The sequence below is a fragment of the Drosophila rhopaloa genome, unplaced genomic scaffold, assembly GCF_018152115.1.
Source record: "Drosophila rhopaloa isolate 14029-0021.01 unplaced genomic scaffold, ASM1815211v1 contig_150, whole genome shotgun sequence".
NCBI classification, from domain to species: Eukaryota; Metazoa; Arthropoda; class Insecta; order Diptera; family Drosophilidae; genus Drosophila; species Drosophila rhopaloa.
In genome coordinates, this window is record NW_025335029.1 from 2,169,223 (window position 1) to 2,188,635 (window position 19,413).

Sequence of the window (19,413 nt, forward strand, 5' to 3'; positions counted from 1 at the left end):
TACCTTTTACCGGCTAAATCAGTTCAGGGTTGCCAGTCCACCTATTTGCCTATATAAATATTGCTAGCATATCTAGTTCGTAAATGTTGACTACCCAGTTTCTCTCACTCTTCTTGAGAATAATGGAAGATTGACATGGGCGTAGGCATGGGTTAATTTCCACAATATATTTATATTATGATAACAGAAAAATCAAAAAAAAAAAATTCATTGATTTAACATATTTTATAGAAGGCTTTACTATTTTGGATTTTTTTTTAGAACTTCTTATTGTCATTTTAATTATTTACATATTTGGATGTGTGTAAACACAAACTTCTTCCGACCATAATACGAGATGTATTTTGATAATAAGACGTGATTTTAAATTTAGCCAAAAAATAGGATTTGGGAAAAACAAAAGCTTGGACTGAAATTATTTTAAAACACATAAATAAACATTTCTCAAAACGAAATTTGCGTACACGATTTTTTACCAATTCTTCTACAATCCTGAAAAGACTTAAAGTGGCAACACTTGAACTCACAGAAAGTTACTTACGCAAACCGTAGTTCAATTATATATTATAAGGAAGAATTAATTTTAATGACATTTTCCATTTTGCAAAGAATTAAGTGACACATTATATGTAGGTACATATATGTATATGTACAATATATGGGGCAAATCCCTGACAACTACGCCCATGGAGAATGGGAGAGAGTTAGGCCAACAGAGAGAGCGGCAGCTGCAATGTGTTGCGTGGAAATGTGATTTTATGGTCGGTAGTCAAGAGACCAAAACACATGGTTTGCGGCAGAACGTTTATGTGAAGAGCAGAAAGCGGCCGCAAATTGATGAGCGGCACGGTATTAATTGAATTTAATCAAATCGATTCGGATGACAGCAATGGAGGAGTTTGCCGAGTACTATGGGTGAGTGGATGTCAAGAACACGCATGCAACAAGTGTCTAAAATTAGCGTTAAATGCAATCAAACACGGTGGCTAATTTTAGCCACGATTTAGCACCCACCTCTCGGCCACACGACGCGAATAGCACCCATGTATCAGCTGAGTTGCGTATAAACAATGGCCAAAACTCCACGCGTCCATGCCAATGGAAAGCTCAAACAAAGCCAAATTAGTAGTGCCGTATGAAAACAAATGCCATCACATCAACTGAAAAATACTCTGCAGGGAGGTAAAACTATTTTTATACTGGGGCTATAACTTCAGCTGGCTTTTTCCATTTAATGGAACCAAAACTCCAGCTGCCTTTTTTCATTTGCCGCGAAAACAACTTCAATCAGACCAAATTAAACATAATTTACGTGCTAATAGAACGAATTTTAATTTTTTATGGACATTTAATTTATTGTCTTTAAATCATTTTTTTCGTTTTGTTTAAAATACAATTAAAAATAACAATTTTTTCTGAACCTAATATGCAAAGCTCTGTTGGGTGCTCGTGTTTCTTTATCACAAGGTTTCCCAAGATATCAGCAGTTTTCAGTTGTTTGTAAGTAAACGACTTCTATCGAAAAAAACTGTGCACAGTACGATAAATTAAGCTTACAATACTTAAAAAGTTATTTAACAATATCAAAAAAGACAATAAATAAGGACGGCTTGATGAAATACTAGGTATTATTTTTATTTCCATGTTTTTTATAAAATAAACATTTCTTTTGGTTTGACAGAAAATGAGAGTATTGACATATAAAAAATTATTATAGATTATTTTCTTAGGGTCGGACCAACTTATTATTTGTATTTCACTCCGCGAGGATCGGGTATTCAAATTACTAGGCCTTCGAAAAATATTGGTTTTCGTATAGCGAGTTTTAAAAAGATGTATTTTACTTGTTACAATCTATTGTTCATTTTTTTTGTCCAAAGGACCTTTAATATTATAGTTAGTAAAAAAAAAACAACATTTTTCTAAAATATTGATTGCAAAGGTTTGCGTTAATTTTACAGGATGCCACAGCTTAGCTACTAACCTTTTAATTAAATAAAGTCGTAAGTGTCAACTATTTGAACCGCTAATCTAACGCGACAATTCATTAGGGCTTGCGGTAAACTTGGCCCATCGACCTGCGCAGTCATCCGGTAAAACCGAGAGTTCCCACCCGGGGTATGCATTCGGGAATAAACAATCAATGTTTATATACAATACTATGTATTCAGGTGGGGAAGGAGGAGGAGGGTTACCAATTAGCGTTATCAGCGTCAGAGGCGTGATTCCGACACGTTCGTGTCCGACCTGAGGATGCGAAAGCTTCAGTTCGATCTGAACTCACCACGATCCCCCGGAGCCGTAGAACCGATTCGCTATTTAATGGCGCTGGCATGCTCGGCGTACGCTCAGAAATAAGTGGAACGCTTTCCGGCGCTATACGCAACTCGATCAAATTCCAAACTGCGAATTTCAATACCCAAACTCAATTAAGTGGCAACCAGATACAGATACAGAAGTTTTGTGTCCCTCAAATTTTAAAACTCGATTCACCCTTGCAAACCAACTATGGCTTTTAGTTTGTGATATTAAATAAAGTTTGTGATAGTAAATACATAAGTGATTAGTTTTTAGGTTGTTAAAGGACTCGCCATTTCAAGAAACCAGGTGAGAAATGTATAGGTGACAAAAATACCCTCATTTTAAAAACTTTCTAAGGGAAATTGTTATTCATTACGTTTTCTGTTCTTATCACCAAAAGATATCCTTTCTAAAAAAATATTTTTTAATTTGACTATTATAGACTGCCTGATATTACATACTTGTCCTTTAGCTTATTTATTAGTTTGGTTTTGAAAAAAGAGTCAAACAAAAGAGTCAAAAATTTGTAAATGTGCTTGCATCCATTTTATTGGTAAACACAACTAATAAAGACATATGTGAAAAAATTGCATTTAAATGTTTCTAAAATTAAAAAAAAACATTAATCTGTTCAGATTATCAAAAATATAATTTCCCAAATTTAAAAGATAATTGTTTTAGTTAAGGCACTGAATTTTAGGAGATGGTAGCATGGTGATTTCCCCCTCTTAGTCATCGGAGATAATTCCCGATGATCACAAGACTCCAATTTAGATCAGCTTTGACGCGACCTGGTGGTCGTAAAACCGTTGTCTACATTCGCACATTAACGGACGCCCACTAATTTTCTTATGGCCCATCCATAAACCAAACTCCGCACCATTTCTTGACCCATCTACCACCACAGGCACTTTCCACAAATTGCGAACGTGTTAATATGTCGGTTCTGTAAACATCGAGTACGGCGGGTTATAAATATATTGCACGGCTCAGCAGAAGCCCTTAGCTCCAATTGCACACTTACCCATTATAATAATTGTTTAATGAATTAATAATTTTTATTCCAGAATGCCCAGCTGGAGCGTGACGAATGCGTTTCGCGTGCTCACACGCAAGAAGCCCCTGGAGGACTCGAATGAATCCAAATTGGCCAAGGTCTTATCCGCCTTTGATCTCACCGCCCTGGGAATAGGATCGACTTTGGGCGTGGGTGTCTATGTCCTGGCTGGCGAAGTGTCCAAACAATATGCGGGTCCTGCGGTGGTCGTTAGCTTCCTCATCGCTGCCATCGCCTCGATCTTCGCCGGACTATGCTATGCGGAATTCGGAGCCCGGGTTCCTAAGGCGGGATCGGCGTATATCTACAGCTATGTGACCATTGGCGAGTTTATCGCCTTCCTCATCGGCTGGAATCTCATTCTCGAATACGCAATTGGTAAGCTTTCAATTAGAGGCGCCGCCGTCTGATTGATTTGATTTAATTGCCCACAAATTCTGATGTTACTACTTGTATATTAATTTTTGATAGGCTCTGCCAGTGTCGTCAAGGGTTTAAGCACCTATCTCGATCAGCTTTGCGGCAATCCGATGAGCAGTTTCCTGGGCACCCACATGCCCATCAACATCGATGGTATGGGTGCCTATCCGGATCTGTTCGCCTTTGTGGTAACCATACTCTTTTCCCTGGGCATTGCCGTGGGAGCCAAGGAGTCCACCAGGGTGAACAATGTCTTCACCATGCTGAATCTGGGAGTAGTGCTGTTCGTGATCATCGCAGGACTTTTTAAAGGTGAGTTTTTTAAAATTGTAATTATTTTTTATACGACTTAAATTTATTCTAAAGAAGTAAAGTCTTTTAAGGTTACTATTTTAAATGTTTTTTAAATTTCAAAGAATCCATTTTATTTTGATAATAATAATTATTTTCTCTTTGTTAACAAGTAAAGTAAGCTTATTAATATTTCAAAATGTATGATTATAATTTTTTCTAAGGTAACCAAATTGTAAAGCGTTAGAAATCTATTAAAGATTATTTAATTGTAAATATAAAAAAACTTTAAGTTTTGGCTTTAAAATACATTTATCAATAATAATATTTTATATATCAATCAATAACAATAACAATCTTTTGTGCAGTTTCCAGCAGCAATTGGTCCATTCCAAAATCGGAGGTGCCCGAGGGTTATGGCCACGGTGGATTCATGCCCTACGGAGTTTCCGGCATCATAAAGGGAGCTGCAGTTTGTTTCTACGGGTTCATTGGGTTCGATTGCATTGCCACTGCTGGAGAGGAGGCTAAGAACCCCAAGAAGTCCATTCCATTTGCTGTGATCGTCTCGCTGGCCATGATCTTCCTGGCTTACTTTGGAGTGTCCACGGTGCTGACCATGATGCTGCCCTATTTCGACCAGGACGAGAAGGCCCCTCTGCCTCATGTATTCCGGATAAATGGCTGGCATGTGGCCGAGTACGTGGTCAGCATTGGAGCCATGTTTGGACTGTGCTCCAGTATGATGGGAGCCATGTTCCCATTGCCAAGAATTGTATTCGCCATGTCCAACGATGGATTGCTGTTCAAATTCCTCGGGGACATCAGCGAAAAGTACAAGACTCCGTTCAAAGGAACAATGATCACGGGTCTGCTGACGGGCATCCTGGCGGCTGTTTTTAATCTCAGCCAGCTGGTGAACATGATGTCCATCGGCACCCTGCTGGCCTACTCCATGGTGGCCAGTTGTGTGCTCATGCTGCGCTACGAGGTGGATGATCGCAGGGAGAGCCGCATCGTGGGAAACGGACGTGTTATGGTTCTGGAGCAGGATCGTCCCTGTGCCCTCTGGAGGCGGATCTTTAACCTCAATGGCCAAACGGTGCCCACCAAGCAGACTTCGAGGATCGTCACCTACAGTGTGACTTTGTTCTGTAAGTTAAAAATACATTTTTTTTACTTTAGAAATAAGAAAATTAATAAAGCCTTTTTTACTTTCAGCTCTTTGGTGCATGGTCTTCTCTCAGATTCTGACCAAGTTTGAGGAGGATCTGGCGAACGTGACGTCCTTCGATGGAATTAAGCTGGTGCTGGGCACCATACCCCTAGTGCTGCTGTTGCTGATCGTCTCGCGCCAGCCAACCTCGGGGGTGAAGCTTTCGTTTAAGGTGCCCCTAGTGCCATGGCTACCCGGAATTTCCATTCTGATCAATATCTACCTGATGATCAAGCTGGACATCCTCACCTGGGTGCGCTTTAGTATTTGGATCGCCATCGGACTGGCCATCTTTCTGTCGTACGGCGTCCGTCACAGTCGTCTGAGGCAGCGGGAGCAGCGCAACAATTCCATTGCCATGATGAGGGACTGCAGCAACTCGGCATTGTTGGGCGGACAGGAGAACTCCAAGTACAGCAACGAGGTGCCCCTGATATTGATGCACAGTACATCCTGAGTGTACAATGATATTTAATTACCCTATACATACATTTATTTTTGCCAACAAGATACGCGATTTAAGCCGCGATGCTCATCATCCACATACTCACCAATGTAATTTACACATGCACTTAGCCTCATATCGTAAAATAGGAAACCAAAAACTACGAAATGTACAATAAGGTAGCTGAAAGCAATAAACACGAATATTCTTATGCTAAGCAGTGTGTTAATTTATTTTGATGTTCTGGATTCGATTATAATTTGATGCCAAATCGATCACTCACGCGTTTAACATTTAATAATATTTTTATGTTACCTTACTGTAACAGTACATAAAAGTAAATTTAACAACAATTATAGCGATCAAATGTATTTCAGTTTTACTTGTCATTCGATTTTAATACGTCAATTTTTTGGTTTAAAATAATTATATGTCATCGACATACACTTTAAATATAGACTATTTTTTCCGGTAGAAGCACGACTATTTTCATAAAAACGACAGATTTGAAAGAAATGTTGCTAAGTATACTTGTACTACACTAATAACAATTGCAATGTTTCCTAGACTTAGATCTCGACTTTGGTAGCTTCGGAGGCTTTGCGTTCGCCATTCTCCCTTTCCCGCTCCACTGCCTCCTCCTCTTCAGTCTCCTCGCGTTGCTCCTCTGAGGAGTTCTGCTCCTCCTCCTCATTCGCAACAATAATAAACTCACTGTCTTGCGCCTTGGAGGAGCTCTTCTCGCTGGAACGATTCGAACTTTGACGTGAGTCGAGGGCAGATGCGTAGAAGGCAGAGTTGGCCACATTGCAGGTGAACTCCTGCTTCTTGGCGGCATTTACTTCACGTGCTATGGTCGACACCGCACTGGGATTAACGTTCTGGCCGTGTTTGGACGAGCCTCCATGCGAGTGCTGTCCGAATCCCATGCTTCCGGAAACGGGTTTTACTGTCGGACGCTTGTTCTTTGCTAGTCCACCAGTGACCAAGTTGGCAGAAAATCCAGGTGGCGGCTTGAATCCAATGTGCGGGGCATTGCAGGTGTCCATCTGGAATACGTGACGTGTCCGGGTGCTGCCCAGTTGCTTCTCCACGCGCAGGGATTGGGCCGGCACGACGGGCGGGCGACGGGGCACGCGCGGCATCGACGCTTGAGACATCTCCGTCAGTTCCCCAGTGGCCGACTGGCCAGCTCCACCGCTTGGCTGATCCCCGAAGCCGTACATCCGCTCGTGGCGCTCGTGGACATTGCCGTCGAAGTCCTTGGACATGCGCCTGCTGGCCGAGGTCTTGGGAACCTCGGGTGCGGGTAGAAGCGGTACCACATGCACCGCAGCCGGCATATTGACGCTAGTGCCCAGTCCCAGGCGCTGCTTCACGTCGTTCAACGTCTGCTGCGCTTGCTGACGCGCCTTTTCGGCACCCACCTCCAGCAGATAGACCATCTCGTTGCGCCTGGTCATGTGATGGTGGATCTGCTCCCGGATCGGACGCAGGTGCTCGACCACAGCCTCAGCCACACGGTCTTTGTACTTGGACGTGTCCAGAGTGGCAGCCTCATCTACCACTGTCTTGATCGACTGCCCCGTAACCTGGGCATGGATGTTGACGAGGTTGCTCACGCCGGCACGCTTTCCAGGATTGTAGGTTATGTCCGACGTGAAGTCTGTGACGGCTTTCTTTATCTTCTGCGTGATTAGGTCAGGCGAATCGCATAGATTGATGGTGGCCTTGGGATTGGCCTCTGATTTTGACATCTTTTTGGAAGGATCTCGCAGGGACAGCACCCGGGAGGCGTCACCATCCTCGACGATGGCGTGGCACACAGGGAAAGTTTCGCCATAGCGACCGTTGTAAGTTTTAGCCAAGTGCTGGGCCAGCTGGATGTGTTGTATCTGGTCAGCGCCCACAGGAACATGGGTAGCCCTAAGAAGAAATTAAAGGTATCAAAGTGTTAGTATTTTTATAAACTCTTCCTTTAAGTATGTAATAAAATATACAGTGTCCTTATCTTTGTCTTTACTTTGATCATCGATGATGATTAAGAATATACTAAATTTTTAAGTCGCAATCGAAATTATTTGCTTTAATTCTTGGCGGATATACCTATGTATAGCTCTCAAAAATGCTGCAGCTAAACAGTTGTGAATAACACTCAGCAAAAAGTAAAAACTTACTTATAAAGCATAATATCGGCTGCTTGAAGAACCGGATAAACGTACAATCCCAGTGGGACATCCTTAAGCAGGCGGGACTTCTCCCGGAACTGTGGCAGTTGAGCCAGACGCGGCATCGTTGTCATCGAACTGAGGATCCAGTTAAACTCGGCGTGCTCAGCGACGGCGGACTGGACGAATAGTGTGCTCTTGGCGGGATCGATGCCGCAGGCGAGCAGCGTGGCGGCCATGGTGAAGATGTTCTCGCGCAGCAGCGGCGGATTGTGGGGCATGGTGATGGAGTGCAAGTCTACGATGCAGACGGTCACGTCGTCGCGGGCATTCTGCAGCTGCACCCACTTGCGCACGGCGCCCAGGTAATTGCCCAGGTGCAGGGATCCCGTGGGCTGGATGCCGCTGAATACCTTCCTTGGCCAGCGGCTGTTCTGCTGGGATTAGGGGAACAAAATAAAGTAGAGTGTTATGTAAACTAAGACCACCAATTAACTCACGTCCTCGGGACCGCTGTCGATTGTATGGGACTGCGGCTGGACCTGCTGCTTGCTGCCACCAGTCACTTGGGCCGTCGCCGATAGCGTTCCTGGCGTTCTACTGGCCAATCCCGGCAAGAAACTCCTTGCCTGAATGCAGCGCCGCTGGAAACGCACCGGTCCCGCTTCCTTTTTGGCCACCTCAGACAGGCTGCCTCTAAGCTTGCCAACTCGGAACATTGCAATCAGCTATGAATTTTGTACCCCAAATCTTTAGGCAAAAAAAGTTGGGAAAAATGCCGTGCTAAATGTAAGAACTAAAGCCCGAAAATTAACTATTTTATTCGTTTCAAACGGGCCGAAATTTTGACACTGAGTGCTCGGTGAGCGTTGCCAGATAGATGGTTTTCGGAAAGCCGGCGCGTCAGCTGTTCACAGTGATGCACACTTTTGACTGATTTCCGCTGAATCCCTTATTTTTATGATTTGGGCACTCATTAAAAATATAAAGTATTATTAAATTGCCAAAAATTCTAACAGGTTCACAAAAAAAATTTAATTATAATGATAAAAAACTTTAATTAATATTTAATGACCGATAACAGCCTAATGCAATAGTTGTAACTTTAAGAATAAGTACTTTCTACACTCTTATAAAATTTAAATTTTGAAAAAAAATGTAAACTTGTACATATATACATACAAATTTTACTTGGCCTTTAAAATCTTAGTGAGTTACAAAATTTTAACCCGAAGACAGGGAGCTGCAGCTCTAGAAATGGATTTCTTTAGCTTTATTAGTAGTTACCAGAACATCTTACAATACAATACAATAAATCTATTTAACGCTTTGAGTTTCGAGTTTTCAAATTGTGTTGTATTTATTCTAGCTTAATACACATATTACATTGCAATTAACGCCTGGCGCCATTACCAATATTTATAGTTTCCACTTTACTGTTCCTACATTGAGAGTTACAAATATGCGGAGACTTTCGTTTCGGCTGTCAGGATAATTTATCGATTTGGGGGGTTTTTCAAAACTTTCAAACGCGGTGCAAAATTCTCCAAAAGCTGGCAGGGATTGGGAGGGAAGTGCTTAGAAATTGATGGGTTTGCCGAAGGCAGCCGCCACGTTGGCCTCACGTAAAGCCTCAGCACAGGTCTGAAAAGGAAGATAATACGATTTATTAGCTCTGCTAAATCATGATAATGTCAAACACTTTCATCACTCAAAATTAAACACTTTTCGCTTCAAAATACTTAAGCTTATTAAACTCTCAAGCAAAAGTTATGAAACTTTTCGATAATATGGAAAAGTGATTTTTGAGTTATGTAAATCATTTGTTGGGTGATAACTCACTGGATGCGCATGGCAAACGCGGGCAACATCCTCGGCTGCAGCTCCGTATTCCATAGCCAGCACAGCCTCATTGATCAGCTCGCCGGCAGCGGGTCCGATGATGTGGGTTCCCAGGATCTTGTCGGTGGCACTGTCGGCCAGAACCTTAACGAAACCATCGGTCTCGTTGTTGGTCTTGGCGCGCGAGTTGGCCAAGAAGGGGAACTTGCCCACCTTGTAGGCAACGCCCTCCTGCTTCAGCTGCTCCTCGCTCTTGCCCACCCACGCGACCTCGGGATGCGTGTAGACCACACTGGGCACGCAGTTGTAGTCGATGTGCACGTTGCCGCCGTTGATGCCCTCGATGGTGATGAGGCCCTCATCCTCGGCCTTGTGCGCCAGCATGGGTCCGTGGATGCAGTCGCCGATGGCGTAGATGTTTGGCACCACAGTCTGGAAGGTGGCGTTGACGGGGATCCTGCCGCGGTCGTCCTTCACAATGCCCACGGCATCCAGGCCCAGACCCTCGGTGTAGGGACGACGGCCCACACTGACCAGCAGGGCGTCGCACTGGATTTCCTCCTTCTCGCCAGATTTGGCATTCTCCACTGACACGGTGACATCGTCTCCGCTGCGCGAGGCGGCAATCACCTTGGTGCCCAGCTTGAACTTCAAGCCTTGCTTAGTGAGCACCTTCTGGAAGGTCTTGGAGACCTCGTTGTCGATGCCCACGCCTCCGATGGTGTCCATGAACTCGATGGCAGTGACCTCGGCGCCAAGACGAGACCAAACCGAGCCCAGCTCGAGGCCAATAACGCCGGCGCCGATCACAACCATGTGCTTGGGCACCTTGGCGAGCTTTAGAGCGCCAGTGCTGCTCACAATAACCTCCTCATCGATCTATAAGGGATGACCATGAAGGTAAATAAACATTCCTGCTTTTTTTCAGCTTTTTCGCACTCACTTCAATGCCCGGGAAGGGGGTAACCTCCGAGCCGGTGGCGATGAGAATGTTCTTGGTCTTGACAGTCTCCGTGGAGCCGTCGGACTTCTTGACCACCACCTCGTTGGGATTGACAATGCTGCCGAAGCCCGTCAACTGTGTGACCTTGTTCTTCTTGAAGAGCATGGCAATACCGCCGGTCAGGGCCTTCACAGCGTTCACCTTCTGACCCATGAGCTTCTCCAGATCAAGGCTAACGCTGCCAACGTTGATGCCGCGGCTCTCCAGATCCCCTGAGTGGGCCATGTGGTAGTAGTGGGAGTTGTTCAGCAGTGCTTTCGAGGGGATGCAGCCAACATTAAGGCAGGTGCCGCCCAAAGTGGCCTCCTTCTCAACACTGACTGTCTTCATGCCCATCTGGGCGGCCTTGATGGCGGCCACATAGCCACCTGGTCCGGAACCGATCACCACAATGTCTGCCTCGTGCGTGCTAGAGTAGCAGCGGGCGTTGAGGGCGCCTAGAATGGCGGCATTGGTGCGCAGAGGAGTCTGGAAAGATAGTGGATTACTAGTGGTTCTGGGACCTTATCATTTATCACGCCAATCGCACGCAGTCAGCACTAATCTCCGGCCGCATATCAGCTGATAATTGGCCCAATTAGCGACCTTGAAAGCGGGGCCAAACAAATCCGCCAGACGCCAGTGATTCACCCACTGCGATCATATGAGCACTGCAGGTGATCCAAGTGCATTTTCCAGGCTTTTCCTGCCCATTTCAGGGCCCCCTTCGGTGAGGTTAGATTGCATAACTTGGGGGGCGAAAGGCGATTGGTGAATCGGCAGTATCGGCCGATTTTTACCTTGGCTACTGCCGACACAACATGTCGAAGCGTGGACTGCATGGCTGGTGTGGGCGAGTTATGAGGATAATCGTTATTTAACTACAAACACAACACTAATTTGATGTGTTTTTCCGACTGTTTTCCGTGCTGTGGAGAGCGGAGCGGTCGCAGGGCTGGCAAAGCGCTTTCGATAGTGGTCATATGACGGGTTGGGACTTATCGATAGTTCTAGGGTTCAATATTCACACTTTAAAATAAAAATATATTATGATTATTAAAATTAAGATTACGTAAAAAGTAGCTTGTTATTCCTCAAGAAGCTTTTTTCGTTATATGAATATCATTCGATAGTTGTGAAGGTGTACGAGTGATTACATTATGATCAGCAAAATAAGAGCGTAGTGATATTACGCCAGTTTTTCTTGATCTATAGTGTTTGTGGCTCAGCGAAAAAATCTTTTTGAATTAAAAAAAATGAAATATACTGTATATACGATGAATACTCGATAACTTACAATGCAGCTGTGTGTGGTATGCGCCAACAGTGGTATTTTCTAGTACACTTTTGGTATTTTCGCGGTGCGTTCGCCTCGCGTTTTCGCCACAGCCTCAGTTTTTCGCTAGCTGTCGCAATGCGGTCACACTGGTTCGCGGACACAACAAGATGGCGAGACTTGCCCCCGAAATCTGTTAGAAAACGCCACAAGAGCAGATAATTAATTGAGTATTCGACCAGAAAAGAGTCTGCCGAAGTGCCGGGCAGCCGCGGCGCATTTTGCAGAGTGTAAGCTTGGCCGGCGTTGCCCGAGAGTCGCGAACGGCGATACCTTCTGCTGGCCTTGCGTTGTTGTTGCTGTGCCTGTTTGTGTGCGCGGTGCGAGTGTGTGCGTGGGCTGCCAAGATTGCCAAGAATCCGAAGATTTCCACCACTTCCATGATGATGAGCAACTACGGCAACATGATGGACTCCCCGAAGTCATCGCCCCACGGTGGCGGCCGATCCCCCGTGGTCGCCCGTCAGGACTCATCCGGCACCCTGAAAACAACCATTTCGCTGGGCAAAACGCCCACGATCATCCACACCGGCCCCTTCTATTCGATGAAAGAGCCGCCCGCCAAGGCGGAACTCACCGGCGACAAGGATCTCATGACCGAGTACGGACTGCACCACACACTCACCAAGTTCAAGGAGAAGAAGTTCAAGGAGTCGCTGGCCTCGTTTCTGCAGAACATCCCCGGCATCAACGACCTCATCACGCATCCCGTCGAGAACAGCACGCTGCGGAGCGTGATCGAGAAGCCGCCGATCGGTGGCAAGGAGCTCCTCCCGCTAACGCCTGTGCAGCTGGCCGGATTCCGCCTTCATCCCGGACCGGTTGGTGTTCTTATATGACTGTATTACTCTGATTAACGAAACTCAAATGTTTGGTTAAATCAGTTTTAAACTGTTACAATTCGAATTTTTGGTTTTATGAATCTTATCTATTTGCACTTAGTCCAAAATTGTTTAATCAGTGATCAATTTTACTAACAGTTGTTTAAAAAAAATGTTGAAAGAAAGTTTTTTTGATTTGACTTTAAATTTGGTAATAGTTAGGGTGTTATTTCAGAAAATATGTAAATTTCTGCAGTTAGTTGCTTAATTTGTTTAAAGAATTTTATTTAAAATATTTCTTATTCACTTACCTGTGATCTTTTTAATAATTAAATGTTTTTAGATTTTTATCTTTTATTCAAATAATTTTTTTTTAATTTAGTTAACCCTTTTCTGCGTATCTAACGTTTATAAAAAGCTCAAAGTTTTTTTGTGATCTTACTATAATTTTCTTACCAACAATAACACATTATATTTATTCAAGCTAAAACAAATTGTAAACCAAAATATAACATTTCAAAGACTTTTTTGTTAAAGCTAAGTAAATATTGTTAAGATTTAATGAGTTTTAGGGTTTTGAAAGGTATTTCGTAAATTTAAAAACCAATATATTACATTTACTTGTTTTGAATTTTATAATTATATCCTGCTAATTTAACCGATTCCGATTTCCCTTGCAGCTGCCAGAACAGTATCGTACCACATATGTCACACCTGCGCGAAAACACAAAAACAAACACAAAAAGCACAAACACAAAGACGGCGTGACCACGGGACAGGAATCTACGCTGCTGGGTGAGTTTTCTGCTGATATGTGGCTAAGCCTGAGATTGTCTAAGCAAATGATTCCAATCTCACAGATTCGGCCGGCCTGGAGACTTACGAGAAGAAGCACAAGAAGCAGAAGCGCCACGAGGACGACAAGGAGCGCAAGAAGCGTAAAAAGGAGAAGAAGCGTAAAAAGAAGAACCAGAGTCCGGAGCCGGGCGTGGGTCTGCTGCCCGGTGGCGGGGGCCTGGGCGGAGCAGCGGGTGTTATGGGCGCCACCAGTCTGGGATCGCTGGCCGGTGGTCCTGGCCCAGGATTATCCAGCATGGGGGCCAGCATGGGACCCGGCGTAGTGGGCGGCATGAACAGCTTTTCCTCGTCAATGCAGATGCAACAACAGCAGATGCCCATGCAGCAGCAGCAGATGCCAAGCGGTCTCCTCGGATCTGTGCTGGGCACGAGCGGCGGTCCTGGGGGCGGAGTTGGGGGAGGGGGAGGCGGAGGCGTGGGGAGCGGCGGCGGCGGGGGCAGCCTGCTAATGTCGCAGTTCTAGGCAGGATCCTTTAGCAAAATAGACTTGGCTCATTACCTCTCATCAGCAGACGCACCCCAGATGGCGACACAAAAAAACGCAGACGGACCACCGGCGGTCCTCTAAATGCAATTTTCTCGATAACGTTTCGTGTCTAGTTATTAATTTATGATTATTGTAACTGTAAAATAGTTTATTTCTGTAATTAGCCAACAATTTTTCGTTCGTTTTTTTCGCGCTAGCTTAATGAGATTTATTTAAATGCAAGTTATGGTACAAAACGCACGCAAAACGTTTTCGCTCTCGATTCCAGCTCTCCCCCTTTACAAACACCCAAAACCTGCCCGCCCCCCACAAAAGCGCTTTTTCGCAACCTTATTTTTGCTCACCAACCTTGTAATTTGTAGGTTCAGTATTTCAAGTATATTTCTGCAATGGTTTGTTCTTCCAGCAAGTTTAAAAACACAAAAGAAAGCTGAGATTCAACAAAATAAAAATGCCTGTACTATAAGTAATTAATTTAAGTGATTAGGCGCATAAAACAATAATAAACAAGCATACAAATGATCAATGTGTGAGTTTGGTGGTTATTGGGGCTTGAATAAATATAAATAAGGAATCTTCTTTTTCAGAAACTCTAACAGATTATAAGCAATACAACACATGGAATCAAATGGAGTTATATAATAATTTTTGTAGTAATAAATGGGGTGCAATTGTTTTCCAGTTCAAAACTGGCGCCAAACACTTGTTAGCACTCTGTTCACTTTAACATGGCCCCATAGCAGCCACGTTAAAATCTGACAGATAGTAACATAGCTTTTACAGGTCCCAAAACAGCTGCTTTATTTCTCAGGGAGTTCCTCGCAATCGAGAGCCAATTAATAAATTAAAAGTGATGTATAAAAGATAGCCGTCGCTGCAAAGCCATAAATGAGTTCTAATTTTGCCACCTATTCGCGAAAGGCAGTTTTAAACATGTATAAACAGACGTGCACCAATCTCCTGGAATTGTCCTCCGCCAAGGTGAACGAGTGGATTTCGAGTTTCGATTCTGTTATAACAGATTGCGATGGTAAGTGGGGGTGGTGGGAGGTGGGTGGGGTGTTCCCGGTCACGGAAGGATTCCCACCAGGAAGTTGCGTTACATAAAGATACATATGTGTATACCAAAAATCGGACGCGTTGTTGCTGCGTCGCCAATTTCAATGTCAAAGAGTGAAATGCGTGACATTTATGAGTGGCAAGTCGACTTTCGGATGCCCTCATAATTACAGATAGGATGATAAAAGTTTGACGATCATTTAAATGATCCTGTTGTTTGATACTGTTGTTTAAACTTGATAAGTATAAAAACTCAAACCGATAAATGGAATTTTTGTATTTAAATAATAAATTTACATTATTATTTGTTTCTTCAGCTCAAAATAAATGTTCATTGAACAGAGGTTGTATTTAACTCTGGCGTAGCTTTAGCCTCTATGAATAATATTTTTCTTGATCAAATGTAGATTATTCTCATATCAAATTTTTTTTTAAATTTTAATGTGATGAGCTGTAGTACTACAGACATTCTGAATCATTTGTTTTTTAAAGTATTTCTTTAAAAAAATTCATTCTCGACCTTGAGTTGTTTCAAACTGTAATATTACATTGCGAGTCCTTAAAGCAAAAACTTATTATATTATAGTACATATATATATATATTAGTTGTAAAAAGATTATATCTTAAATCGAAAATAAAATATTATACCCATAACTAAGCTTATTTACATATATAGTTTAGATTTCCGAAAGAAAGACAGTTTTTTACCCGAAAGATAATTAAACCTATTTCCACTATCACTGAAACCATTATTTTTCATCGCAGGAGTTCTTTGGATCTACGGCCAGGCCCTGGAGGGCTCGGCGGATGTAATGAACCAGTTTAAAGCCATGGGAAAGTCCATTTACTTCTGCACAAACAACTCGACGAAGACCCGGTCGGAGCTGCTAAAGAAGGGCGTCGAGCTGGGCTTTCACATCAAGGAGAATGGCATTATATCGACGGCCCATGCCACAGCGGCGTACCTGAAGCGTCGCAACTTTAGCAAACGGGTATTCGTGATCGGAAGCGAGGGAATCACCAAGGAATTGGATGCCGTGGGCATAAAGCACACCGAGGTGGGACCGGAACCAATGCAGGGATCGCTGGCCGAGTTCATGGCGCAGCATTTAAAACTGGACACGGACATCGGGGCCGTGGTCGTGGGCTTTGATGAGCACTTCAGCTTCCCCAAAATGATGAAGGCCGCCTCGTACCTGAACGATCCGGAGTGCCTGTTCGTGGCCACCAATACGGATGAGCGCTTTCCAATGCCCAATATGATAGTGCCTGGCAGCGGGAGCTTTGTGCGGGCCATTCAAACCTGTGCGGAACGGGAGCCCATTGTGATCGGAAAGCCCAATCCGGAGATTTGCGAATCGCTGATTAGCCAGAAGAAGATCGATCCCTCGAGGACTCTGATGATCGGCGATAGGGCCAATACGGATATCCTTCTCGGCTACAATTGCGGATTCCAGACACTGCTCGTTGGCTCTGGTATCCATCAGCTAAAGGACGTGGAGCAGTGGAAGCTAAGCAAGAATCCCGAGGACAAGAAGCTCATACCAGACGTTTACCTGCCCAAGTTGGGCGATCTGCTGCCATCGATTGCAAATAGCCTGGAGGGCTTGAAATGATTGAGATGCAGATCACTTATTAGTAATCAGTATGTAGTACGGACATGTGTTTGTATTGTAGTTACATTCACCGGCAATAGACAGGAAAAGTTATAAATACCTAACGTAAATTTATAGTACAATTTATACTACCAAATAAAATATTTAAATAAAGTGAAAAGCATTTTGCCAGACGGTCAACTTAATCGATATGCTCGACTCAATATAGTTTTTATAACGAGCTTTGTGCCAAAGTGAGATAGCAGGTTCGGTTCTCCCCAATCATCGTGAATTGGAATCAACCAGTCCATCGCCGATTTAGTCGAGTCGCAAACATTTGGCGGAGCGGTCTACGGAGCAGAATGTCCAGAGGCGGTGCTATCAACTTGACGGACTTATCCGGGGGGCAGGTGGGCGAGTGGCTCCAAAGTTTCGACACGATTCTCTGCGATGGCGACGGTGAGTTTGAAGGGCGGTTAAGGTGGTGCAGAGAGCGCGACATAGTGTTTATAAAAGCTTTTGCCAGAGTTGTCATTTCCCCGGAAAACTATAGCAAATATCGGTGGTAGTTTACATGGGTGGGGGAAAAGCTTATATGATCGCGGTTACTAAAAGCTTATGTATTATTAAAAAATTAATTACAAGAGTTGAATATTTAATTTCATAAATTTTGCAGTTCCTTACCATTACATTACCTGAAGTATTGGAAATGTTTTTGAAAATTCAAATTAATTTGCTTTTCAATTGGAACGCTTTTTTTTTTGTTTGTTTAAATTAAAATTCAAGTAACGAAACCCGAAACTCAGTTGTGCTCATAGTTTTTTATAAGCCAGTGCTGCTTCTTATAATTGTCTAAGTTAAACTGAAACTACTTTACGAAACTAAGATAATACATTTTCATGACTCGTTTGAAACTACATTAGTTTAAAGTGAATTGCATTCCGGGCTTATGCACCCTAACATCAATTAAAAACCAATTTGTTGTGTTAGAATTTTCGAACTCAGAGTTCGCATTATAAAAAAATTTTCAAAAGTATATTTTGTAATGTTGTAGAAAACCAATTAGCAATCGTTTAGGGATCCATGTAAAGATTATTTTGTTGACAAAATGCCTACTCGAATGTACATAGTCACTGATGAGAAATGAAACCAAATTAAATATCCATTTGACGCACAGGCACCATTTGGCAGGACGACACGGCCATCGAGGGCGCTCCGGATGTCCTGAATGCCCTGCAGCAGCGCTTGGGCAAAAAAGTCTACCTGATTACCAACAATGGACTAAAGACGCGCCAGGAGCTCTTTGAGCGCTCCCAGCGACTGGGATTCCATTTACCCAGCGACCGATACATCATATCGCCCACGGCTGCTATTGCTGACTATCTGGTTGAGAGTCCGGATTTCGATAGAGCCCGCCACAAGGTCTACGTGGTGGGCAATGCGGCCATCGCCCGGGAATTAAGGCAGCACGGAATCGACAGTTTCGGAGCCGGGGAAACGGAGCAACTGGCTCCGGGCGACTTGTGGCCGGACTTTGTGGCTCGCGAGTTCGGGAACCCGGAGGCGGCCAAGGATGTGGGTGCGGTGGTGGTCGGCTGGGATGAGTACTTCAGCTACTGCAAGATGGCCCGCGCCTGTCACATCCTGTGCAGCAATCCCGACTCCGCTTTCCTTGTCACCAACCGGGATGCTGTGCACAAGTATCCGGCCTTCTGTATCCCCGGCACTGCCGCCTTTGTGGCCGGAATCGAGGCCTGTTCGGAGCGGGAAGCCCTCGAGATGGGCAAGCCGAATCCTTTGGTCCTTGAGCCTCTGACGAAGACCGGCGAACTGCGTGCTGAGCGAACGCTTATGATTGGTGACTGGTAAGCGGGTTTAACACATCCTTTCAGGACACTTCTAATGAGTTCCCCCGTCTTCTTCTGTAGCCTCAAAATAGATGTCGGCTTTGCCAGCAATTGTGGCATGCTATCGCTTCTGGTGGGCACTGGTCGATACAGTAATCTCTCGGATGTCCGACGGGAAAAGGGCAAGCTGGCCCAGCCAGATTGTTATCTACCCCGACTGGCCGATCTGTTGCCCTATTTGTGAGCCATAAATCCACCCGATTCCCGTGCAGCTATCAACGCGTTATCAACTTCTTAATTCGACTTTTATTTGGCTTTAGTTTGTGTGTTTACACATAGTTGTACATATTTTATCTGCCGGCAAGTAACACTCTCTGCTGGATATTTTCGTTATATATTAGAGTGGGTGAAAAATTGCAGAGTCTGAAAGTTATCTATGAACTCGTTTAAACTATACACCTTTTATCAATTTTCAAAGCATATTAAAAACTGTATGTGGATTTAGTAGTAGTTTGTAACTTTAAAAAATGTAATTTAAATAAAATGAACAAATAAATCTAGTGCGGATCGACATAAGCATACTTCACTAACCATTTGCAAATATTAATATGTATTTCAGCGACAGTTTGCGGATAATAAATCTTATACAAGTCCTTAGATACATTTCAGGCCCGATAATTTTTCTTT

At 43.9% G+C, this 19,413-nt stretch overlaps 6 protein-coding genes across 8 annotated transcripts; 4 read left to right on the forward strand and 2 right to left on the reverse strand.

Moving 5' to 3' along the window:
* Window positions 1-753: 753 nt before the first annotated feature.
* LOC108046722 (cationic amino acid transporter 2) lies at window positions 754-5,947 on the forward strand. 2 transcript variants are annotated; one of them, XM_017126582.2, is made up of 5 exons: window positions 754-915; window positions 3,369-3,736; window positions 3,830-4,090; window positions 4,438-5,223; window positions 5,291-5,947. In XM_017126582.2, the coding sequence occupies exons 1-5, from the start codon at window positions 881-883 to the stop codon at window positions 5,740-5,742; spliced, it is 1,902 nt and encodes a 633-aa protein (XP_016982071.1). In that variant the 5' UTR covers window positions 754-880; the 3' UTR covers window positions 5,743-5,947. The 2 variants fall into 2 exon arrangements, with proteins under 2 accessions (XP_016982071.1, XP_016982072.1); XM_017126583.1 differs by lacking the exon at window positions 754-915 and adding an exon at window positions 2,378-2,607.
* Window positions 5,936-8,779, reverse strand: LOC108046721 (tryptophan--tRNA ligase, mitochondrial). Of its 2 annotated transcripts, none has more exons than XM_017126581.2 (3): window positions 8,399-8,779; window positions 7,908-8,332; window positions 5,936-7,656 (listed from the first exon to the last, which is right to left on the reverse strand). In XM_017126581.2, exons 1-3 carry the CDS (start codon window positions 8,615-8,617, stop codon window positions 6,300-6,302), a joined length of 2,001 nt encoding a protein of 666 aa, XP_016982070.1. In that variant the 5' UTR covers window positions 8,618-8,779; the 3' UTR covers window positions 5,936-6,299. The 2 variants fall into 2 exon arrangements, with proteins under 2 accessions (XP_016982070.1, XP_016982069.1); XM_017126580.2 differs by having other exon boundaries at window positions 7,908-8,335.
* A 453-nt stretch (window positions 8,780-9,232) lies between these two features.
* LOC108046724 (dihydrolipoyl dehydrogenase, mitochondrial) lies at window positions 9,233-11,696 on the reverse strand. Its single transcript, XM_017126586.2, has 4 exons — window positions 11,523-11,696; window positions 10,684-11,211; window positions 9,741-10,619; window positions 9,233-9,542 (listed from the first exon to the last, which is right to left on the reverse strand). The coding sequence occupies exons 1-4, from the start codon at window positions 11,562-11,564 to the stop codon at window positions 9,477-9,479; spliced, it is 1,515 nt and encodes a 504-aa protein (XP_016982075.1). The 5' UTR covers window positions 11,565-11,696; the 3' UTR covers window positions 9,233-9,476.
* Window positions 11,697-12,137: 441 nt separating this feature from the next.
* LOC108046723 (mediator of RNA polymerase II transcription subunit 19) lies at window positions 12,138-14,464 on the forward strand. Its single transcript, XM_017126584.1, has 3 exons — window positions 12,138-12,879; window positions 13,560-13,674; window positions 13,740-14,464. The coding sequence occupies exons 1-3, from the start codon at window positions 12,439-12,441 to the stop codon at window positions 14,198-14,200; spliced, it is 1,017 nt and encodes a 338-aa protein (XP_016982073.1). The 5' UTR covers window positions 12,138-12,438; the 3' UTR covers window positions 14,201-14,464.
* A 544-nt stretch (window positions 14,465-15,008) lies between these two features.
* On the forward strand, window positions 15,009-17,085 carry LOC108046726 (glycerol-3-phosphate phosphatase). The gene is made up of 2 exons (XM_017126588.1): window positions 15,009-15,254; window positions 16,050-17,085. Exons 1-2 carry the CDS (start codon window positions 15,113-15,115, stop codon window positions 16,898-16,900), a joined length of 993 nt encoding a protein of 330 aa, XP_016982077.1. The 5' UTR covers window positions 15,009-15,112; the 3' UTR covers window positions 16,901-17,085.
* A 36-nt stretch (window positions 17,086-17,121) lies between these two features.
* Window positions 17,122-19,307, forward strand: LOC108046727 (glycerol-3-phosphate phosphatase). Its single transcript, XM_017126589.1, has 3 exons — window positions 17,122-17,338; window positions 18,057-18,744; window positions 18,808-19,307. The coding sequence occupies exons 1-3, from the start codon at window positions 17,242-17,244 to the stop codon at window positions 18,968-18,970; spliced, it is 948 nt and encodes a 315-aa protein (XP_016982078.1). The 5' UTR covers window positions 17,122-17,241; the 3' UTR covers window positions 18,971-19,307.
* Window positions 19,308-19,413: the final 106 nt, after the last annotated feature.